This window comes from Geotrypetes seraphini, chromosome 7 (genome assembly GCF_902459505.1).
Source record: "Geotrypetes seraphini chromosome 7, aGeoSer1.1, whole genome shotgun sequence".
Classification (NCBI taxonomy): domain Eukaryota; kingdom Metazoa; phylum Chordata; class Amphibia; order Gymnophiona; family Dermophiidae; genus Geotrypetes; species Geotrypetes seraphini.
The window spans coordinates 169,691,812-169,716,891 of NC_047090.1; the positions used below are offsets into that span (position 1 = coordinate 169,691,812).

Sequence of the window (25,080 nt, forward strand, 5' to 3'; positions counted from 1 at the left end):
GGACGGATGGGCCAATCCGGCCTCATTCCGTCGTTGGCTGCCTGCCGGACAGGCGGGTTTGGCTCCCGTCTGTCCGGCCAACTACAGAAAGGTACGGGGAAGGGGGTTGGGGGTGTCGTGGGGGTCGGCCAGGGGGGTCGCGGGTCGGCTGGGGGGGCGGTCGGAGGTTCTTGGGGGGGGGGGGGGTCGGTGGGGGGAGGGGGGGTTTGCGTCGAGGGCAGGAGGGCCTGGGATCCCTCCTGCCCGTAATGTAGTGCAGGGTGGGGTTAGGGGGTCGCCGTGGCCAGGAGGACTTGGGCTCCCTCCTGGCCCGATATTGTCGGGGAGTTGGGGAATCGGCGGGGCAAGAGGGCTTGGGCTCCCTCTTGCCCCGATCGTGTCGGGGAGTCGGGGGGGCAAGAGGGCTTGGGCTCCCTCTTGCCCCGATCGTGTCGGGGAGTCGGGGGGCAAGAGGGCTTGGGCTCCCTCTTGCCCCGATCGTGTCGGGGAGTCGGGGGGGGGGGCAAGAGGGCTTGGGCTCCCTCTTGCCCCGATCGTGTCGGGGAGTCGGGGGGGCAAGAGGGCTTGGGCTCCCTCTTGCCCCGATCGTGTCGGGGAGGCGGGGGGCAAGAGGGCTTGGGCTCCCTCTTGCCCCGATCGTGTCGGGGAGTCGGGGGGGCAAGAGGGCTTGAGCTCCCTCTTGCCCCGATCGTGTCGGGGGTGCCAAGGACCACACGGAGTCACCCACCGTACCACCCGATTCAGGTAAGCGCAGGTATCGGTGGGTGGCTTATTTGCGGGGGGGTGCCTTATTTTACATTTTTTTCTAAAAAGGGGGGGCTGTCTTATTTGATGGCCCTGCCTTATCATCGGGGAAACACGGTAGAAAAAAAAAAAATGAACAGTTAAGTCCCAGTTTTTGCCGCTGAGACTCTGCCCTCTCTCACTGTAAAATTAGACTCTACTTAGTCTGTCTTTAAATTTAAAAAATGTGTGTTGTTTTAAAAAACAATTATGTTTTTAGATGTATCTAAATAAAAATAATAACCAAAAATTTATCTTTTTTTATGTCATCTTAGCATATTTTATGCTGCAGAACGAATTATTTTTTTTTACATGTATTCCTATGGGAAAACGCGTTTCACATAACGAACGTTTCACATAACAAACTTGCTCCTGGAACCAATTAAGTTCGTTGTGTGAGGCACCACTGTACTTTCTTTTATCTCACCTATACTTTTTCTTTCTCCTCTTTCTCCCTTCCTGATCCCTCATACACACCACCTTCCCACTCAATCATCCTTTCCCACCTCATCAAAATTTCCTTATTCTTCACTTCTTTCCTTCATCTTTCTCCACCCCTCCGGCCTTCTTCCATATCTTCCTCCTCCCTCTTATCTCTCCTTGTTCCCTTTCCTAACCCTCCCTGTCCTCTTGCCTGTTTCTATCTTTATCTTTTCTATCTTCTTATCTATCTCTTTCCTTCCCCTTCTTCCTATACTTCCTCTCCTCTCTCTCTCAACTTCCTCCTTCCCAAGCATTTTCTCTCTTACCTTCTCACTGGGAGGCACTTTATTCCTCAATCTCCCTTCTTCCCCTCTTCCAGGACACTCTCTTTCTCTCTCCACTGCCACATACTGTGAATTAGCAAAAAAAAAAAAACCCCCAAAAACCTACAAATGGACATTCATCATACAACAACAATAGAAAAGCCAAGAACCATCAGGCTTACCATACCATACCAGCACTAAGTCTAAGAACTTCAACTGCACCAACTGTACCTATGATAAGTAATGCAAATATCCTAGAACACCAGGACATCTCCAGTTGAGAAAAGAAAACAAGACAGACTGCTACTGATTCCTATACAGAATCTTTGAGTTAAAAGAATCCCTCACCTTGACTGAACATGGAAAACATAGCAAATAAGTAAAATCAGAAATATGTAAACAAAAGATTTGAAAAACCCAAGCAACCAGACTATGCGAACTATGAAATACTGAGGAAAGAGCAGCAGAAAAGCATCTTCTCCTATGCAAAACGAAAAACACAGAACTTTTTCTCCCATCATTTCTTGTTTTCTCCACTTTGTTCCTCAAACATTGTCTTCCTCCACAAACTATTTATCTCCCAATCTTTTTCAGTTCCTTTATACTGCCTGTCCCCAAACTATCACCATTTTGCTGTCCCTTCCCACTTTATTTCACTGCTTCATATACCTCCATTACTCACTTCTGCTCATACAATATCATTTCTCACATCCTTCTTCTTTTAAAGTTGCACAACATTCTTCCCATAAAACTTAGCCCATTTTTACATTTGTGCCTCACACTCTCTGAAAATAATTATAAAATCCACACATAACATTCCCAGAATCCAAAAATACTACTCATTAACATACCTTCTAGTAGCAAGCTATTAACTTTTTAATATTGATGCTTTTACATTTGATTATATTTTATTTGATACCTATGTTCTGTGGATGGATTTCAAGTTCATCAAAATAATTCAGAATAGTCTCATCATCTGTGTTTGCCTCCCTGAATTGCATCAGAGTCCTTAAAAATCGATCCTGTGTATAATGAGTCCCAACAACCACACTCTCAGGAAGATTCATTACTCGGTGTTTAAGGAATTCATCAGGTGCATCCAAGAATATAACAAAATCTGTGAAATAAAATGTACCATGATTAAAATAGAAATAGACTAAAAATGTATGCGTTTTTGCTTGTCTCCTGCATTTGAAAGCAACATCACGAGATATCTAATTATTCTATATAGTGAATATCAGAACATACATTCAACATCCCATGAAAGGTCCTTTAGGATTTTCTACACTTCCACAGGATCCCCTTATTCTTTTCAAAATATAATTTTATTTAAAATCCATATTAACACTTAAATAATAATTACTTAAATCTTAATTGCAGCTAAAATGTGCATTTGTGGCTGATAAGTTGCAAAAAAAAAAATAAAAAAACCCAAACACACAAAAGTTTATTGTGAATTGTAAAAGGTCACAATAAAGTAGATGGAAAATTTGGTTTTTTTCCACAAAAATCAAAAGTTTAACCAACTTCTTCATCTCACATACTTAAAAAAACTTATTGAAAGAATAAGTACATTTCTTTTTAAAATCATCACTTACATATGCAACAAACGGTGACAAGCACATCAGTACATTTACCCCTTCTCTGGAAGAGGCATAAATACCTGTATGTTTGCTGGATTACAAATACAGTTTGCAAAGTATGTGTAAACTCCAAACCTTACCCATCTCTGTGCCCAGCTTATACTTTTATATAAGCTGCATACTGCCTATGTATAATATTATATGCATGGCAGCAAACTGCATAATATATTTACATCATGTAAAAATTAGTGCTGTTGATGGCTATTAACATTTGCCATTAGCACACAAATATTAATGGCAATTCAAATTAAGTCTGAAAACACAGACCACCATGGCTTCGACTGAGCATTCAACCCTCACAGAGCCCCTCCTCCTAAAACCCCCACCTTCACCCCCACCTTCACTCCCTGCAGTATCCTCCAGCCTACCTTAAGGAAGCCCTGGTGGTCTAGATAGGATGGGCAGGAGTGATCCTCAGTAGCTCCTATCCATGCTGGCTTTGCTTTGAACCGATTGTCACAACTTCTGGAAGTAGGTCTCTGACCAAAGACTACTATTAGAGATTGTGCCACCTTTTTAAACATGGAACCGGCACAAGAAGAAGCAACTGGCAATTGCTCTTGCCTGTCCTACTCTAATCTATTAGAGCACAGGTGTCGAAGTCGGTCCTCGAGGGCCGCAATCCAGTCGGGTTTTCAGAATTTCCCCAATGAATATGCATTGAAAGCAGTGCATGCACATAGATCTCATGCATATTCATTGGGGAAATCTTGAAAACCCGACTGGATTGCGGCCCTCGAGGATCGACTTTGACACCCCTGTATTAGAGCATCCTTTAAGCCTCTTGGGGGCTGGGGAGAAGCTACAGGGGTTGGGGGGGTCTTCAGGAGGAAGGTGATGGAAAATTGGGTTTATACTGTGTCTGATTTCAAGAAAACCTGGGATAGGCATGTGGGATCTCTTAGAGAGAGGAAGAGATAATGGTTACTGCAAATGGGTAGACTGGAGGGGCTTTTATTGTATTTCGCTGATTGTCCAGCTCTTTTTAGTGTAAACCGCCTAGAACTTTTGGTTATGGCAGTATAAAAGAATAAAGTTATTATTATCATGTTTCTTCGATAATCTTCTTTCTGTTAGTCCCTAGAGGATTCCATACGCTAGGACAGTGTTCAATCCCAACCTGCAATCCGGGAGTTGTAGAAATCCACAACTTTTCTGAACACATGTTCCACCCCCTTAGCCTGAGAACAAGTAAACATATCCAGTTAAGTCCCAAAGCCAAGCAACATACCTGAACAAATCCATGACAAGGGGGGATAATCACCATCAACATAAGTAATTTATGAACTGGTTTACTCTGCAAAATATTAACAAGTGATAAAGAGGCACAAAGGCAACTCAGAAAAAAATCATTGAAGAACAATATAGAACTAACCTGCTGTGTGCAACGAGCACCCCAGGAAAAGCCTTTGATAATGTGTATACTCACAGAAACTCCCTACAGGATCTGGCCACTGGCTGGAAAATATTCAAGCCTTTAAGGAGAATAACCAAGGCAGAAAGGTAAGGCTACTCCAAACAACCGAGTGTATACAGAGAGGGTGGGTCAGATGGAATCCTCCAGGGACTAACAGAAAGAAGATTATCAAAGATATAAACCTAATCTTCCATTCTGTTACTTCCTTTCCGGATTCCATACACTAGGTGATGTACTAAAGCCATGGTAGCTAGGGAGGGACAAAAGAGCCTGCACTCAAAACCGAGGTCCCGAAAATGGCATTAGAACGCATCATTACATCCACTCAGTAAAACTAGATAGAAGTATGAAGAAAGGACCAAGTAGCCACCCTGCAAATTTCATCAGTATGAATCACACGAGATTCCGCCCATGACACAGCCACACTTCTTGTCAAATGAGCTTTAAGCAAGATTAGTGGCTACTTGCCACAGGCGATGTAAGTGCGAAAATGGCCATTAGAATCCATCGAGCGATCGAGGACTTGGACGCTAGCTGACCACAGCGAGGCACAGCAGTTAGAATATAAAGGTGATTAGACAGCCTGAACTCATTAGTCCTATCCAAATAATGGAGCAAGACCCTCTGGACTTCCAATTTGTGTAAGATCTGATCTTTGCGCTCTGAACCAGTTGGAGGAAATGCAGGCAACCTAATCTCTTGGTTGACATGAAAGGCCAAGACCACTTCGGCAATAAGAAGGTACAGTATGGAAGAAAACACCCATGTCCTTAATACAGAGAAAGGGTTCCCTGAAGCTCCAAAATACACTGTGCTGAGACAATGGCAACCAGAAAAACACAGTCTTGATTGTTAGGTCCTGTAGAGAAGCATCCTTCCGCAGTTTGAAAGGGGCCCCTCCGAGGCCCTGCGAAACAGTTAAGATTCCACAAAGGGAAAGGAAGACGCAAAGGAGGGCGCAGAAGAAGCACCACCCTCATAAACCTGGTCACTTCGCCTTTGCATGCTCGGAAACACAAAAGACCTGCCTCCTCAACATTCAGGATGGTCACTTCCAGACCTTTGTCTAAAGCCTCCTGAAGGAAAACCAGGACTACCGAAATGGGAGCCTTTTCAGGCTCCACCTGACCCCTAACACACTGCTGTTGGAAAGCCTTCCAGGCTTTGGCATAAGAATCTATAGTAGAGGATGTCATCAAGTGCAAAAGAATAGAGATAACTATCTCTGAATAACCGCGCTTCAGCAAGGTTGAGCGCTCAAGAGCCATGCCAAAAGACCAAAGCACCGTGGGTTCTCAATGGGCACCGATCCCCGACTAAGAAGATATTAATAAAGAGGGAGCCAATGTTTCTCATCCTACTGAAGACGTACGAAATCCGCATACCACAGGAGCCACTAGTATCACCAAGCCGGGATGCATTGCTAACTGACCAACCAGAGGCCATGGAGGGAACACATACAGGAGCTCATGAACCGACCAGGGCTGCACCAAAATATCCAGCCCTAGACTTTCGTGCTGTGTTCTTTGACTGAAAGAGCACCTGGTCTTTGAGTTCTCTGCTCAAGCCATCAAATTCAGCTGAGGCCAACTCCAGGCTGAACAATCAGAATGAATATCTTCTGCAAGAGAGACCATTCTCCCAGGTCCATAATCTGTCGGCTGAGGAAATCTGCCTGAACGTTGTCAACACCAGCTGCTGAGAGCGAAAGAAGATGAGCTTTTGCCCAACGAAATAGCATGCGAGCTTCCTGGCCCAAGGGAGCGCTTCTCGTGCCCCTTTGATTATTTATGTTCGCCACCACCATGGGTTGTCAGAGAAGACTCAAACCGCTTTTCCTACTAGAATGGGCTGGAGAGAAAGTAGTGCCAATCGAATGGCCTTGAGTTCTAGATGATTGATCAACCAATGTTTCTGACGATGAGTCCACTGCCCCTGAATGGATTGTTCCCCGCAGTCAGCACCCTAACCCGACAGCTTGGCAACTGTCATGAATAGTCATCCATTCTGATATCTGAAGAAGCCTGCCCTGACAAAGAGCCTCCCCCTGAAGCCAGCATCTCAGGCTGCTGTGAGCTGGCTCTTTCTAAGGGAGTGGCATCTGAAGGGGATGATGCTGCAGAGACTACCGAGAGAGAAGGGACTCCAGTAACGGGCACATTTGTGCTCAGGCCCAGGAAACTGCCTCCAAAAAGGCCGCCATGGACCCAAGAATCTGAAGATACAGCCAGGCCATGGGAACCAGGCAGTCCAGAAAAGCTCTGATCTGCTGCTGAAGTTTCTGTCTGTGTGCCTCAGGAAAAAACACACAACCCTTCTAGGTATCGAAGGGATGCCCCAGATACTCCAAGGACTGGGAGGGTGTCAAATTGCTCTTCTTGAAGTTGCATAAGAAAAGAGTAGAAGTCACTCAAAATATATCAAAAGTCCACTCTCTTCTGAAAGCTGAGAGGTAACGGAAAACCATAGCAAAAAAACAACAAACAAACAACAAACAAAACAGGTGGAGAAAAAGACCTCAGTTAAAGCCCCTAAGGACTAGAAAACACTAAGACTCAAATGCACACATCAGTACAAGCATAGTAAGCGATTCCATAATAGTCATAGGTCATAAAAAATTCCACCTGTCATTTTATATATAGTTCCTCAAGTTCCTCCTCACCAGACACTAGGAATTGCAGAGTATATATAAATATGAATAGGTCCCACACATGCAGCAAAAACTCAATCAGTACAAGAAGTCTCAAAATTGCCACTTATCTGTACTGCTCCTCCAGCTGTAAGTAACACCGATCAAAGTTCAAATCCCTATGGGAGAACCACATTTCGTAAGGCACATCTTCAGTAGCTCCGCATTAAATAAGGCAAAAAGTGGCATTGATTGAATTTTTGCTGTATGTGTGGGACCTATTCATATGACTATTATGGAATCGCTTACTATGCTTGTACTGATGTGTGCTTTTGAGTCTTAGCATTTCCTAGTCTAGGGGTAGGGAACTCCAGTCCTCGAGAGTCATATTCCAGTCGGGTTTTCAGGATTTCCCCAATGAATATGCATTGAAAGCAGTGCATACAAATAGATCTCATGCATATGCATTGGGGAAATCCTGAAAACCCAATTGGAATATGGTTCTCGAGGACCGGCGTTCCCTACCCCTGTCCTAGTCCTTTGGGGCTTTAACTGAGGTTTTTTTCTGCACCTGTTTTGTTTGTTTTCTTGCTGTGATTTTCCGTTACCTCTCAGCCTCCAGAAGAGAGTGGACTTTTGATAATATATTTAGAGTGTCTTCTTGAATGGCAACTGATGCAATCGAGGTCCGCCATGGCAAGACAAGAGGGCTCCCGAACAGGAAGCTCCACCACCAGTGTAATAGACTGAAATGGCTCCAATACGCCCACCGGCCACAACAAACGAGCAGGGTCCATAGAAAAAGCTTTTCAGAGAAGCTAAATAAACTCAAGTGAAAAGTCACACCCTACATCCATGACAAAAAGCTGTTGAGACACATTTGCTCCACCACAAGAGTGCCCAGACTCAGAATGCAGACGTTTTGCGCCAGATGCCAGCAGAACTGCTGGATGATATTTTTTTTACTGAAGTCATGGACCCAGGTCAGCTCCCCAGCCCTTGAATACATGGAGGCCAAATCTGAAGTTCCAGGCCCTTCCCCCTGTGTGCTACAGCATGTGGTACATGGTCACTGATCCGGCACAATCACTGCATATATCCAGCAGATTAGGGGCTGGGGAGTCCATCCCACACAAATGATTTTTTAAGCAAACAGAAGGGTTTTGAGGCAGAAATAAAAAATCGATAAAAATTCAAGATGGCCACCACCAGCAAATTCATGCCCATAACGACAAAAATAACAAAAACCCAAAGATAAAAAATAGTGTTTTGGGGTGTGGGAAAGTGGGAGACCTGAACCCTACCCTCAGAAACTGCAAAAAATGCAAATTAAAGCTCATAACAAGCCACCCCTGAAGTTCCCATAGAACATAATTGAGGTACTCACAGTTCTGTAGTGCCTTTGCCTGTCAGCGTTTTTAAAAGCAGCTGAGTGGAGAAAAAGGACTTTCTGCCTCAGAAACAGCACCAAATGCAAAGAAATGAAGATCTTTGGTCTTCCAGCCAACCAGATCCCAACTACAACCTCCACCTCCATGGATCCTCTGCTGAGGTCGGGGGTGGGAAAGGCAGCCTGCGTCTTGAAACCTGGGTGAGTTTTCATCCAGACGCACACACAGCCTGTGCTTGAAATCTGTGACAGGGTCGCTGGCCAGCAGACTCCCAAGAAAGTGGCACACAGCAGGCTGGTTCCACAGATCTACTAGAGTTTCTCTGTGAAGCTGCAGTCCGGCACAACAGGACTGTGTCATTTTTTCTCGACAGAGAACCACCAGAGAGGGGTCTCAAGGCACTGAAGCCACGAAGACACAAACTTTAAACAGCAAACTAAGAAACTGAAGCAGAGCAACTGCAAAAGATTTCTGCATGGATTGCTTGCAGAAATTGTAACTGGGTATATTTACTGGTTCTCAGGCTAAGGGGGTGGAGTATGTGCTCAGAAAAGTTGTGATTTCTGCAACTCCAAGATTGCGGGTTGGGATTGAACACCTAACATATGGAATCCAGAAGGGATGTAACAGAAATGCTCTTGGGAGGGGTCCTTCAGGAGAAAGGTTCTTCTGGGGATGGAGGCTCTAGGGAGGGATCTTTAGGAGGGAATATTCTTTTGAGGGTACTCTTCAGGAGGGGGGTTGTCCTTGAGGGATTCAGAAGGGGATGGATGCTCTGAGGAGGGGTCTTTGGGGTGTGAGAGATTGGCAAATCTAACCTTCCCAATATTCAGACTGTTACCGATTAGCTAACTGGGTTGCAGGCTGAATGTTACCACAATCGTGGCACGGTGATCAGAGGGGATATTTAACGGCAGACACTGGGCAGCAATTAACTGCAATCACATGTTTTAAGCAGTCAATTAATTTTTGATCAAACAGCAGCTATAATAAAAACATTTTTTATACATAGGAAGTTTTAAGATAGATGTCCTCCAAAAGGCTGCACAATATTTTGATTGGGTGGAAGAGAAATAAAAGTTTCCTCTTTGAAAATGTAAACTTACCAGGCATTATGGTTTTATCAAAGAGAGGCATTTTACCACCAGCTTCTTCTTCTGCATCCTCATCGCTAACTAAAGCACAAATACAACATATTAAAATTCAGTTGTTTACTTGCAGTAGGTGTTCTCCAAGGACAGCAGGATAGGAATCCTCACAAGTAACATCATTCAACAGAATCTGTGGGAACTTTTATTCAGCACTTTTTCCAGAACTTTTGAGAAAATGTCACTGTGCACATGTGCCTCTTCTTGCCTGCCTCTGTCACAATGGATCCCCTTACTCTGTTGCAAGCATCTTAGAATACAGTTCCTTGGGAAAGAGGGAAGGAAGTCAGTTTTCTATCCTGCTGTCCTCGAAGATCAGTGCTACAGGTAACTGCATTTTCTTCTAAGGCAAGCAGGATAGCTAAATTCTCACAAATAGGGTTCCCTAGTTATAAGTTACAAGTTATAAGAAGGGAGGGAGAAAAGGAACCAGAGGTATTACAATGAACAAATATCAGCATCCTCAAGATATGAGTTTTATAAAAGTTTGTTGGTTTTTTGTTTTTTTTTGCTTTATTTGGAAAACAACATGGAACTAAAAGTAATGGGCCTAGAGAGGTGAAATTGGATTCTGGACTGCAAAGAGAATCTGTAGGATGGTCAAACTTACTGTCGCATCTGGAGCTTTGTTACAGACAGTAATGTGAAGTGAATGTATGGATAGAAGTCTAACTCACAGCCCTGCACTGTTTCCTCTGCTGTGGTCCCGCCCCCTCCTCTGACGTCAGAGGAGGGGCAGGACAGCGGCGGAGAAAACAGTGCCGAAGCAGTGCAAAGATCGCTGGCATCGCAATCTAGCTGCAGGCTGCTTCTCTAGGTAAATGGTGCGGGGAGGCCGGGGGGGAATCCAGATGCCAGACCGGGGGGGAGGACCGGACGCCGGGGAGGGGGGACCGGATCGGGAGCACCCCCTCAGGGCTTGCAACCGACACAGGCTTTAAATACAATTCAAACTGGAGGTGAAGTCTCACTCAAATTGTACACTGTTACAAACTCTCCAGTCAGTTCTTGTTTGGCAGTATAGAAGAATTTTGGAGGGATCACACTTTCTACCATAAATGCAGTGGTTACAGTGGCTTATGGGCCTGGATCCTCCTCTCTATGGCTCACCAGCCCACTCACCAGGCTACTTAAGACACCTGTCTGCTGCTCTGCTAGATTTTCCCATACCAAATGCTACTGTACAGGTATGTATTGTTTCATTCACATTTTTGGGGTGTGGGAGGGGGGTCAGTGACCACTGGGGGAGAGTATGAGTGTGTGTATGGGGGGGGAGAGGGGGGTCATTACTTAATTCCACCAGTGATCATCTGGTCAGTTTGGATAACTCTTTTGGCATTTAAAATGCTTTTAAACAGGTCTAGCTCACAACATCTAAATGTTCGATTATCGTCACAAGATTTATAATTCTAAGCCCGCCCAGAGCCCACCTCCAACACGCCCCCCTTTAGTCTTGGATGCACAGTGGGTAGAATGCCTCTCAAGATGTCCAGAAAGACAGTTTCAAAAATTGGCAATTGGACATCTTACATTTTTGAAAATGCCCCTAATAATCTTATGAACTCCAGAAGCTCCAGAAGGAAGCTCTCTTTACACAATGCAAGTACTATGGTGAAACTTAGCAGTAAATTTGACAGACTGAGATCATACACTACATATCCTGGCTTAGGATGGAATATTAGGTTTATACCTTCGATAATCTCTGTTAGTCCATGGAGGATTCTATACGCTAGATATTCAATCCCAACCCGCAGTCCAGGAGTTGTAAAAATCCACAACTTCTCTGAGCACCTGCTCCATCCCCTTAGCCTGAGAGTTAGTAAATATATCCAGTTAAGTTCCAAACCAAACAACATACCTGGACAAATCCATAACAATGGGGCACGGGGGTGAATCCCCATCAACATAAGTAATGCATGACCTTTTTTGGTCTACAAAATATTAACAAATGATAAACAGGCACAAAGGCAACTCAGTAAAACATTGAGGAACAATATAGAATTAACCTGCTGTGTGCAACGAACACCCCAGGAAAAGCCTTCGGCAATGTGTATACTCATCCCTACAGGATCTGGCCACTGGCTGGAAAATTTTCAAGCCTGTAAAAAGAGTAACCAAGGCAGAAAGGAGCAGGCTACTCCAAACAACCGAGTCTATACAGAGAGGGCGGGTCATATGGAATACTCCAGGGACTAACAGAAAGAATATTATCGAAGGTATAACCCTAATCTTCTATTCTGTTACGTCCCTTCTGGATTCCATATGCTAGGTGATGTACTAAAGCCATGGTAGCTAGGGAGGGACAACAGAGCCTGCCCTCAAAACTGAGGTCCCAAAAACAACATTTCAACGCGCCACCAATCTCAAATCTTCCATTCCTCTCAAAATTAACGGAAAAAATAGTATTTAACCAGATATCCATCCAGGGGAGCAGCATTTGAAAGGAATAGAAACATAGAAAATGACGGCAGAAAAGGGCCATAGCCCATCAAGTCTGCCCACTCTAATGACCCACCCCCCCTGACTTTACTCCCCTAGAGATCCCACGTGAATATCCCATTTTCTTTTAAAGTCTGACACGCTGTTGGCTTCAATCACCTGCAGTGGGAGTTCGTTCCAATGATCGACCACTCTTTCGGTGAAGAAGTACTTTCTGGAATCACCATGAAACTTCCCTCCCCTGATTTTCAGCGGATGCCCTCTGGTGGTCGAGGGTCCTATAAGACAGAAGACATCATCTTCTACCTCAATACGGCCCGTGAAATACTTAAACATCTCAATCATGTCTCCCCTCTCTCTTCGTTCCTCAAGTGAGTACAGCTGCAATTTATTTAGCCGTTCCTCATAAGTGAGATCCTTGAGCCCAAGACCATCCTGGTGGCCATTCGCTGGACTGACTCAACTCTCAGCACATCTTTCCGGTAGTGTGGTCTCCAGAATTGAACACAATACTCCAAATGAGGTCTCACCATGGATCTGTACAACGGCATTATGACTTCAGGTCTCCTGCTAACAAAACCTCTGCGGATACAACCTATCATTTGCCTTACCTTAGAGCACAGGTGTCAAAGTCAGTCCTTGAGGGCCGGAATCCAGTCGGGTTTTCAGGATTTCCCCAATGAATATGCATGAGATCGCTTTGCATGCACTGCTTTCAATGCATATTCATTGGGGAAATCCTGAAAACCCAACTGGATTCCGGCCCTCGAGGAGGGACTTTGACACCCCTGCCTTAGAGGAAGCCTTCTCTACTTGACTGGCAGCCTTCATGTCATCACGTTCTGCCGTGGTCCTAGTCAAGACCTCACCATCTAGTGTGTAAGTTCTGCACAGATTTCTCTTACCCAGGTGCATTACCTTACACTTTTTAGCATTGAAGCTTAGCTGCCAAGTCGATGACCACTGTTCCAGTAGTAGTAGGTCCTGCGTCATACTGTCAGGCAAAGTGTTTTTACCTACTATGTTTGATAGTTAGGTGGCGTCGGCGAACAATGATACTTTTCCTCTAAACCCTTGGATCATATCTCCTATGAATAAGTTGAATAGAATCGGGCCCAAGACAGAGCCCTGTGGCACCCACTGGTCACATTCGATGTTCTGGAAGGGGTACCATTTACCACCACCTTCTGAAGTCTACCACTTAGCCAATCCCTAACCCATGCAGTTAGTGTGTCCCCTAATCTCAGCGATTTCAGCTTGTTCAATATCCTGAGGTGTGGGACGCTATCAAAATGACACTGCAGAGACCAACAAGATAGAAGGGACTCCTGTAATGGGCTCATGTATGCTTGGGCCCAGGTTACCACCTCCAAAGAGGCCACCATGGACCACAGAACCTGAAGATACAGCCAGGCCGTGGGAGCCAGACAGTCCAGGAGATCTCTGATCTGCTCTTGAAGTTTCTGTCTGTGTGCCTCAGGGCATCAAGTTACTCTTCTTGAAGTTGACAATCCACCCTGCAACTGAGACACTATCGTCTCTACCGTACTTTTGCACTTCAAATGAGATGGAGCTTGAATCAACCAGTTGTCCAGGTAAGGATGGACATGGATCCCCTATCAATGGAGAAAGGCTGCTAGAACTACCATAACCTTGGTGAAAGTGTGGGGTGCTGTTTCAAGTCCGAAGGGTAGAGCAATGAACTGTGAGATCCAAGGATGCCAAAAACTCTCCTGAAGAGACAGCTGCTATGACTGTGTGCACTGTTTCCATAAGAAAATGAGGAATCCGCAAGAAGCAGTTGACCAACTTGAGATCCAGAATGGGCCGCTAGTCTTCCAAGCTTTTCTTTGGCAATATGAAGTATAAGGAATATCTGCCTAAGCCTGATTCTTGTTTTGGAACTGGTTCTATCACTGCGATATCTAAGAGACTTGCACAGTAGCATGGACTCGAGTCTTCTTCTCCAGCTGACACACCGGAGAGTCCAGAAATAGCTCCAGAGGCAGGCAAAAGAAGTCTATCTTATGCCTCTCCCGAATGATGTCCATTGATCTGACTCACTTCTGGGGTCATTGGGTTCGGGAACTAGAGGCCTGAGTCTGCCTAAATTGTAACTTGTTACGAGGACAGTAGCCCTGGTAATATCTCTGAGAGGAAGATCCTGTGGAGCCCTGACAAAACCTGTGGGAGGAACAAAAATTACTACAAACCCCACCCACCCACCGGCCAACGAGACCTGCTCACAGAGAGAGACTTAGGATGGCGTTCAGCCACACTGGACATAAGGTCATCCAGGTTTTACCAAAGAGAAGCAGACCCTTGAAAGGAAGTCTGCTGAGAGTGGCCTTGGTGGAGGCGTTGCCCGCCCAATGACAGATTCAAAGAGTCTGGCGCACAGTGGTGTACCAAGGGGGGGGGCAGTCCGCCTCGGTTGCAAGTCCTGAGGGGGTGCTCCCGGTCCCCCCCCGGCGTCCGGGTCTCCCACCTGGCATCTGGATTCCCCCCAGCCTCCCAGCACCATTTACTTAGTGAAGCAGCCTGCAGCTAGATCACGATGCCAGCGATCTTTGCACTGCTTCGGTGCTGTTTTCTCCGCCGCGGTCCCACCCCTCCTCTGACGTCAGAGGAGGGGTCGGGACCGCAGCAGAGGAAACAGTGCCGAAGCAGCACAAAGATTGCTGGCATCGTGATCTTGCTGCAGGCTACTTCTCTAGGTAAATGGTGCGGGAAGGCCAGGGGGATGAGCGGTTATTCGAGGTGGTGGTGGTGGGAGGGGGCGAGCGGTCCTTCGAGGTGGTGGTGGGGTGAGCGGTCCTTCGGGGGACGAACGGTCCTTCGGGGAGGAGGCGGGGCAACAGGCCTTCAGGGTGGGGCGGGCAGGCAGGCCTTCAGGGGGTAGACAGGTTTTCAGGGGGGAAGACAGGCCTTCAGGGGCGACATGCCTTCAAGGGAGGGACAGGCCTTGAAGGGGGACAGGTAGGCAGGCCTTCAAGGGGGGGACAGGCCTTCAAGGGGGACAGGCAGGCAGGCCTTCAAGGGGGGGCAGGCCTTCAAGGGGGACAGGCAGGCAGGCCTTCAAGGGGGGTATAGGCCTTCAAAGGGGACAGGCAGGCAGGCCTTTAAGGGGGGTGACAGGCCTTGAAAGGGGGTACAGGCCTTCAAGGGGGGGACAGGCCTTCAAGGGGTGGGATGCAGACCTTTAAGGGGGGGACAGGCCTTCAAGGGGGACAGGCAGGCAGGCCTTCAAGGGGGACAGGCAGGCAGGCCTTCAAGGGGGGGGGACAGGCCTTCAGGGGAGGGGGGCCCTGATGTAAAAGTACACAGAGGGAAGGGGGGTTCAAAGAAACGTGCATTTGCCGGACTTTGGGTGGGAAGAAATAATGGGTCTGAAAATAGAAGAGAGGGAAAGAGATGATGGGCCATGGGTTTTAGGGAGGGAAGGAACAGAAAGGGAGAGAAGTTGGACACAAGGGATGGTGTGGAGGGGGGATAGAGATACTGGATAGGAGGGTAGTTGGGAAAAGAAAGGGAGAGATGGTGAACCCTGGAAGGAAGGAGGGAGAGATGCTGGATGAAAGGGTAGTTAAGAAAAGGTGGATCTGTGGAGGGAGATGAAAAAAAGGAAAGATGCCAGACATCCGGGGGAGGGAAGGGAAACGGAAGGGGAGGACAGAGATGGCAGATGGATTCTTAGTATGCAGAAAGAAAGAAGGAGACCCTGGCAAGTAAGTTATCAGAAGACAACCAGAGCCTTAGACCAACAAGATTTGAAAAATAACCAGACAACAAAAGGTAGAAAAACTAATTTTATTTTCTGTTTTGTGATTACAATGTGTCAGATTTGAAATGTGTATCCTGCCAGAGCTGGTGTTAGACCGCAAACGTGAGCTAGGATTTAACAGAGAGAGGAAAAGTCCTTTTTGTTTCTTTATTTTGTTTACACCACTGGTTCCCAACCTTGTCCTGGAGGACCACCAGGCCAATCAGGTTTTCAGGCTAGCCCTAATGAATATGCATGAGAGAGATTTGCTTATAATGGAAATGAGAGGCATGCAAATCTGCTCCATGCATATTCATTAGGGCTATCCTGAAAACCTGACTGGCCTGGTGGTCCTCCAGGACAGGGTTGGGAACCACTGGTTTACACCACAGCGCCAGTGTGGTTAGGAGAAGCTAAAGGGGGTGAAAAAACTATAAAATAAACCCACCAGGATGTTTGAAAAAAAAAAAAAAAAAACACCCAATTAGGCAGGAAAATCGAATCGAATTGAAAAACCAATTCAATAGGCTGAATCGAATCGAAATTTTTTTTCCTGAATCGGGCAGCACTAGTTTGCGCTACTGTCTTAGACTTTAGGACCTGAGAATGGGGAGAGATGGCATCCTCTTGATAATGCAAGTGAAACGAGGATTTGGTCAGACTTTTGAAGGGTCTGCAGAAGAAAAATATTGTATAGGCCGGGGACATGAGACAGCAGGAAATGGGAACTTTTCTTCCTTCTGTTTTTTGTGAATGGCAAGGCTGAGGATGTCAGAGAATTCAGTTAAAATATGTGCTTTATACTATAATAATGTGTTTTATAAAGTTTATAAGCATTGCTGGCCTACCCAGTGAGGTGTTCCTAGTGGTGGTGGTGGTGGCAGCGTGTCAATGTGTTGAGAGGAAGAGGTGGTCTGGGAAATTCTGCTGAGCAAACTCCAGGCCCATTTCTACCCCCCAGTTAGTCCACTCCACTCAACTGGTTCACACACTGAGTGGGTCTTTGGGTGTTGTTCCTGGGTAGTTGTTTTGGAATCTCTTCCAGCGGTTTGTCAGTATCTCCTTCTGGTCCAAGGAAGGAAACTTTGTTAACCTTAGCATTGACCTTCAGAATGTGTTTGTAACAGCGCTGCTTGTGTGGCATTAGGCTATGTAGTGATCGAAAGAAAAAACCACATTTTTGCACTATATGGTGGGTGTATGAGGAGAGTCACATTTCCTGCACAGTGTGAAGTTACCTTGTGCTGTATCTGTATCTAGCAAGGTCTCTGTTTGGAAGGAAAGATCTAAGCTTAAAAATGAAGTGGCCAGAAGTTATGGTAAAAGCAGATAGCGTAGCTGGTTTTAAAGAAAGATTTGGACAAATTCCTGGAGGAAAAGTCCATAGTCTGTTATTAAGACATGGGGGAAGTGTCTGCTTGCCCTGGATCGGTAGCATGGAATGTTGCTACTCTTTGGGTTTTGACCAGGTACTAGTGACCTGGATTGGCTACCATGAGAATGGGCTACTGGGCATGATGGACCATTGGTCTGACCCAGTTAGGCTATTCTTATGTTAAGTTCTCATCTGTAGGGGCCTTTGTTTTCACTTCTTATTTTAATGTATTTTTTTTTCTGGGAACTTATCAGTGTTTTTTATAATGGGAACAAAAATGGAAGAGAATTAATGTGTGTGGAATGGGGGGGGGGGATAACTAATTTCTTCAGCTAAATAATTCAATCCACCTCAACCAGACATAGGAGTACTCATGCACCATTCACACACCCTCCAACCAAAATCGTCAAAAGAAAAAAAACTGTTTGACAACCTCCTAGCCATTCGAGCTGCAACACTCGACCCCCAACTCTACAACCTATTGACCTCGACCACAGACTACAAAACCTTCAAAAAAGAAATAAAAACCCTTCTATTAAAAAAACACATAAAACCGAACTAACACAATCAGAACTGTCCCAAGCATCACCTGCAACTACTCCATATGTACTTCTGATGTCATGACAATTCAGACATAATTTATGTTATGTTATGTTATGTTATGTTTGGAATAATGGTTACATTTATGAGGTTCAATAGAAGAAAATTTTCACTGCCTGTTTCTATTCTGACCATTTATTCCGTTTCATGGTCATTGCAAAAAATATTTTTTTATATGGGGGGTGTCAAAAAATGATGGGTCCCGGGTGCCACATACCCTAGGTATGCCACTGCCGGCGCATAGACACTGTATAAGCCAAAACTTTGCTACGAACTCGGATGAGATCATAAAGGGCATTTGTGACATAATCCACACCATCCAGTATCATCGGAGGACAGGGAGTAATGTCCGCAGAGGACGCACCGTGCAATCTGAAAAGACAAACTCGAGCCGTAAAGGAAGCAGCCACCGCCACTTTGATACAACGAGATGACGCTTCAAAGATCTTTTTCAACATAATGTCCATTCTGCGATCCTGAGAATCCTTAAGCATTACAACCCCCTCACTAGGGAGGGCTGTGCACCCAATAACCTGCGCCACAGCAGAATCCAATTTAGGTTGTTCAAAAATCTGCTGAAAATCAGGTGCCAGCAGATAAAACTTTGACATAGCTTTAGAAGACCGCAGAGAGCTTTCTGGTTGGATCCCCAGCCCTTGAGTACGCAGAGGAGGTCAAATCAGAAGTTCCTGCCCCCTCTCCCTGTGTGCCATGGCACTTAGTAAATGATCGCTGATCTGGCACAATCACTACACATATTCAGCAGATATGGGACTAGGGAGTCCATCCCAAAATGATTTTTAGGTAAATTGAGGGGTTTTGAGGCAGAAATAAAACTTTGAAAAAAAGATCGATAAAAATTCAAGATGGCCTCCACCAGTGAATTTGTGCCAAAGACGACAAAAAATAACAAAAACCCCAAAATAAAAAAATAGCAATTTGGGATCTGGGGAGGTGGGATACCTGAACCCTACCCTCAAAAACGGTGAAAAACACAAATTAAAGCTTGTCACACGTCACCCCCCAAGTTCCCATAGAGCATAATGGAGGTACTCACAGTTCTGTAGTGCCTTTGCTATCAGCTGAGTGAAGAAAAATGACTTTCTTCCTCAGAGACAGCACCTAATGCACAGAATTGAAGATCTTCGGGCTGCCAGTCGGCCAGATACCGACTACAACCTCTACCCCCACGGATTCTCGGCCAAGCGGTCAGGTCGGGAAAGGCAGCCTGCGCCTTGAATCCTAGGTAGGTTTCCGTCCAGACCCACACAGCCTGTGCTCAAACCTGTGGTAAGGTTACCGGCCAGCAGACTCCCACAGGAAGGGACCTTGGGTACTCTAAGAAGGGTGGCACACACAGCAGGTTGACTCCACAGCTCCACCAGAGTTTCTCTGTGAAGCTGCAGTCCGGCACCGTAGGACTGCATCCTTTTCTCCAACAGGGGACCACCAGGGAGGGGTCTCAAGGCACTGAAACCACTGAGAAACAAACTTTAAGCGAAAAAATAATAGAAGCTGAGCAACTGCAAAAGGCTTCTGCATGGACTGCTTGCAGCATTTTTGTAACTGGATATGTTTACTAACTCTCAGGGTAAAGGGGTAGAGCATGTGCTCAGAAAAGTTGTGGATTTATGGAACTCCCGGACTGCGGGTTGGGATTGAACACCTAGCATATGGAATCCGGAAGGGACGTAACCGAAGTGAGGTTCATTATTGTCATAGTATGTGCAAAAATAACCTATTTGGACACACTGTCACTGAAAAGATGTCAGACCAGCTCTGTGGAGATCTAAGGATCAAGTTCAATGCAACAACAGGAGGCAGGAAGAAGCTGCACATGACATTTTCTCAATAGCTCTAGAAAAGTGCTGCAGAAAAGTTCCTGCACAGACTCCGTCAGATGTCTTACCTATGTATCAGGATTCAGCTATCCCACTTGCCCTCAGAGGAAAAGAAGTCACCATATTTCAAAAATCTACCTTCCCCTCCAATTCCTTTACTCACTCTCATCCCTCTCTTGTCCCTACTCCTACCTCAGTCTCCTCCCCCTCTCTTCTTCTCTTGCTCCCATCTTGAGAATACAGCAGTCTGGAGTCACCTCCTACACCCTCCTCCTTTGCTGTCAAAGAACAAGGAATGCTGTACTGCTGTGTGGTTCAACTCAGGGGCTATAATGCCACTGTACTCATATTCCTCCTAAGATGGGATTAACATGGGCTGGGAATAGCTGAAGATAGAACAACTGCTCCCACTAATGCTCTGGCTCTGAGTTTATTGTAACAATTCTTTTGGAAAGGGATGGATTTGACAACTTTTGCCAAAGCCACAAAATTAATATGATAATGCACTACACAAGAAAGTTGTACCATATTTTTTATTTATTGGGATTCATTAAATACCTTTTCATGAAGAAATTCATAGTAAATATGAATATTAAATGCAAGTCCATATTGAAACTTACTGTTAAAAAGCTCTTTAGCTTGCTCATAAGTCTTGGGGTAACCATCCAGAACGTAGCCTTGATTCAGACAAGGCATAGATTTTAGTTTTTCTCTCATAAATCTAATCACATATTGGTCATCTAGTTGGCCTGAAATTAAAAAAAAAAAAAAAAGATGTAGGTTATCCATCTTTCCATCCTATATAATAAAACATTAGTGGCGCATGTGCTTTTAAAAAAGCGTGATCCCTGCCGCTGTGGTTTGTGATCCGTGGCAGTGTTTCATTTTAGAACCCGGCCAGGGATCACTCTGGCCACTCCCCTCCTCCCACCCTCACTCACCAACCCGAAGCAAGCCTCCTCCCGCCCTCGCTCACCGCTGCTGCTGCTGATCCTCCTCTTCGGGGCCGGCTTTGGCGGGCCTCGCGGGCCGCTTTCCGGCCTCAGTGGCACGTTCCCTCTGACGCACAGGATCGCGTCGGGAAGGAGCGTGCTTCCGGGTTGGGGAGTAGCCTGCGAGGTTCGCTGGGGCCGGCCACCACGATCGCGGCCTGCTTTGAAGAGGAGCAGGCCAGAAGATGCCGGGATGGAGGAAGGGTAAGCAGGGGGATCAATACAGGGGGCCAGAGGGAGAGGGAAAGGGGGTTGCTTTGGGGGGGAGGTGTGCTGGGGACATACAGTTTTGCTCTGGGGGGAAGACAGAAGGGGCCATGGAGAGACAGGGAGAGGGAAAGGGGACTGCTTTGGGGGAGCGGTGTGCTGGGGGAGACAGAAGGGGTCATGGAGAGATAGGGAAAGGGGGCTGCTTTGGGTGGGAGGTGTTGGGAACAGACAGCTTTACTCTGGGGGGAAGACAGAAGGGGCCATGGAGAGACAGGGAGAAGGAAAGGGGGCTGCTTTGGGTGGGAGGTGTGTTGGGAACAGACAGCTTTACTCTGGGGGGAAGACAGAAGGGGCCATGGAGAGACAGGGAGAGGGAAAGGGGGCTGCTTTGGGGGGGAGGGGTGTGCTGGGGGCAGACAGCTTTGCTCGGGGGGGGGGGAACAGAAGGACACAGACAGCGGCCAAAGAGAGAGATAAAGAAACACAGACAGACAGACACATCTATTCTAGCACCTGTTATTGTAACGGGCTTAAAGACTAGTTACCAAAATAATTCAATAGGGCACTTGGCATTGTGTCAAAATAATTCTTCTGATTACACTCCACCCTCCATATTTGCAGGCTTAGGATTCACAAATTCAGTTATTCACAAGTCTCTACCATCTCATTTCCCATCTCCCTCCTTCCTCCCAGACCTCTCCACACCTTACTTTTAAAGCCTAGTGGTCTAGTATTAAAGTCAGGCAGGAGTGATCTTCCTATGCTCCTCCCCTGTATAGATCTGCTATCAAAAATGTTTGCCTCAAGTTCCCGCATCGATCTCATCAGACCACAGGAACTCACAAGACCAACGCGGGAACCTGAGGCACTCATTTTTTATAGCAGACCTGCATGGGGCAGGAGTATAGGAAGATCGCTCCTGCCCTACTTTACTGCTAGACCACCAGGGCTTTAAAGGTAAGCCTGGAAGGGTCTGAGAGGCAGGAGGGAGTCGGGGTGGGGGCCCTAAAGTTATTTGTGATTTTTTAATATTCGTGAGTATACTTTTGCCAGCTCTGTTTCCAGGTAGATTTTCAAGGTCATCAGGCCGCCAAATGGTACAAGGCAATATTTGGGAAAAAAACCAAAAACAAGTTTAAGAGATATTTGGAGTATAGAAACAAAGCAGAATATTTCTGCTATGCAATGGCCATGGATTTGGACTTGGAGGATGAGCTGTACAGCATCAGCATCTATGAGACAAACTCTTTTTTCTGTTATATAGAATATTTTGGACTCCAGTTTGTTTGCAAAAATTGGATAACACAAAATCTAACAGATGCTGGCACTGTCAACTTGAAATAGGTACACTCGATCATCTTTTATTTTATTGTCCGTTGATACTTAACTTCTGGAAGTCAATTTGGGGCAAAGATAATTTTGTTTTAGGTGTCTCTATACCGTTGTCATATGATGTGATTTTATTTGGGATATTGTTAAAACCTAATAATCCAATTGACAATTATAAAAATAGACTTCTTCTTATAATGACTGGGGTTGCCATACAACTAAAATTACTAGGTACTGGAAAATTGGGATAGACTGAATTTTTCTTTTTGGTGAGAAACACTTTTGTTTATATTATTGTTATGAAAGGATTTTAGCTGAACAATCTGTGAATAAGATTTTTTAAGTTATTTGGAGTCCATTGGAGTCATTTGTTAAACAACGGAATAATTAATAATTCAGTTACCAGAATTAATTTGGTTTCCACACACATCCAGGGAGGGGATGGGTAAATTGTTTCAGTAATTTGCAAGTATGTAAATGCTGCATTTTTATCTTTGAATGTATAATTGTTGCACTTTTTGTATGCTTATAAAATCAATAAAGAATTTAAAAAAAAAATATTCATGAGGGAGCTGTACCCCTATCCAGGGAGCTGTACCCTGTCACAATCCTAGTCCTAAAGCTCGGCTTGTGCCAGGCTGGGGTTTGACTAAAACCAACCCAGCCATCAGAAGGGCTAACCAATGTGACAAGCCTGAGGTAAAGGATAGGGAAAATGATAGATTCCCCTTTAAGTCTCAGGTAGCTGATCACCAGGGAGGAGAGGAATGTGAGGAGAATATCCTGGAATAGCCTCAGATCTCTTCCACCTTCCCTGCTGACTCTCAGCTGCAGAAGCTGATTGCAGCTCCTAAGAAAGGTAGGCAAAAGTTGCAGGCTGCTCCTCCCCCGCAGAGAACTGGGCGTGCCCAGCTCAAGGTATTAGAGGCTGCTCTGAGGAGAAGGCAAGCAGTCTGCCCTGAGCCAGCTCAGGAAGGAGGTGTTCAGGACGGGGCTCCTGACCCTCACTGCTCTACAGATATAGAGATGGTGGGTTTTGACACTGACCCTGTGGCTAACCAGCCAGCAGAAGCAGAACCCATGGATTACCAGGAAACTGCTTACTTTCCTGAAGATATGCCTATGGAGGACAATTAAGTTACTTGTTTGAAAGTTGTATTTTGCTCTTCATGCTCAGGATAGCAATTGTTTACACTGCTTCTCAGCAGCTGTGTGCACTTGAATGAAGAAAAATAGTAGTGCTGAACTTTTCTTTCTGTGAAGCCTGAAAGAAAAACGTTTTTTTTTTTTGGAAGCTGAATTGAACTGCACTGCTTAAGTTTATATTTTGTGTTTTTGTTTGAACACTGTGGAGTGAGGAAGTAGTTTGGGGAAGAATCCACTTGTCATCCTTGGTAGGGATTGTGGGGCCATTTGTGGCATTCTGTGATAACAGAAATAATTAGTGGATTCAGCTACTCCCCTCCCCCCACCAGCTTCTTTCAAGTTGGCTGGGGGCCAAGCCTGCCATAACCTAGGCTTGGACACCACACTGATTAGGAACTGGAAAAGCAGTGGACTTGTGTTGACTGCCTCTTTTCAAAGGCAGAACTTGAAAGTTGATTTGCTTATACTTACCTGCATAAAGGTGAGAGCTGTGGGACACTGTCCTCAGCTCATTTTGTTTTGTTCCAATTTTTGCTTTTTATGGTTTTGTATGACAAAGAAGACTGTTTCAAAGTCATTTACCAATAAACCAAGATTGTGAGTGATTTTGGGTATTAACTCTTCTGAATCTTGTCTCACTGCATTGAACTTGGACACCAGCAGGACTTCCAGCTTTATGGAAGCACGTCGGAGGTGAGCTATCTTGTGTGCTAGCCGGAGCCAATCTTATCCACGGGTGCCGGCTGCACCACAATTGGTATCAGGAGTGGGATATAGCGCCTCCTGCTGGACATTCGTGGAACTGTGGAAAAAAAAAAGTGAGAGAAGAAAAAAAAAAAAAAAAAGTTTTGACTTTTTGAGTTTTTTCTTTAACTTGTTGTTTTAGTTTATTGTTTTGGTTCCTGTCTGGGTGTGTCCAGTATCCAGAGGCTTCCGCCAGGGTGTACAGAGGGAGCACGCGACCAGAAGGATCCAACTTTATCGGTGGTGAACCTGAGTCGGAGGAGGACCTCAGAGCTGATATAAGAGGACAAAAACGCAGACAAGCGACTGGGGGTCAAGGAGGCCCAAAAACCAAAGGCGCAGACTCACCAACAGCTCTGGTAAGAGTACCTGAGCTAAGGGGTTGGTGAGGGAGATTGGCTAACCTATTTTTGAAGTATCGCACTTGGGTTGATCTTTCTGTTTGTTTCTGTTTCAGGCCTGGGAGAAGATGGACCAGCAACAGCTGATGGCGTTCCTGGCAGCTGAAAGACAGAAACAAAGCGAGGACTTGCAGGCCGTGTTGAAAACCAATCAGGAACTGTGGTACAGGTCCCAGGAGATGTCTCGAAGGCAACATGATGAAATGGTATTGGCAATGGGGGAGCAGACCAAGGTACTATCTCAAATTTTACAGAGACCCCCGACAGCCACAGGCAGCGAGCCAGGACTAAGCCACACTCAGCAATCAGGAGGAGTAGCTCATCCACTCTCAATGCTGAATCTGTGTAAAATAACTCCAACAGATGCTCCGGATGAGTTTCTGTCAGCGTTTGAGAGGGTAGCTACTGCTGCTGGTTGGCCTCAGGGTCAGTGGGCTGTTAGGCTTCTACCCTGTTTAGCAGGAGAAACACTGTCAGCTTTTC

At 45.7% G+C, this 25,080-nt stretch overlaps 1 protein-coding gene across 3 annotated transcripts in view; it reads right to left on the reverse strand.

Annotated features, from left to right (window-relative positions):
• Positions 1 to 25,080, reverse strand: part of AK7 (adenylate kinase 7) — a 206,443-nt gene that overhangs the window by 31,930 nt on the left and 149,433 nt on the right. For 2 of the 3 annotated variants that reach the window (XM_033952480.1, XM_033952478.1), the window contains 3 exons: positions 20,396 to 20,524; positions 9,716 to 9,784; positions 2,449 to 2,646 (listed from right to left, as the gene is read on the reverse strand). In XM_033952480.1, coding sequence (XP_033808371.1) covers positions 2,449 to 2,646; positions 9,716 to 9,784; positions 20,396 to 20,524 — 396 coding nt within the window. The remainder of the gene's footprint in view (positions 1 to 2,448; positions 2,647 to 9,715; positions 9,785 to 20,395; positions 20,525 to 25,080) is intronic. The other variant, XM_033952479.1, reaches the window with a different exon arrangement.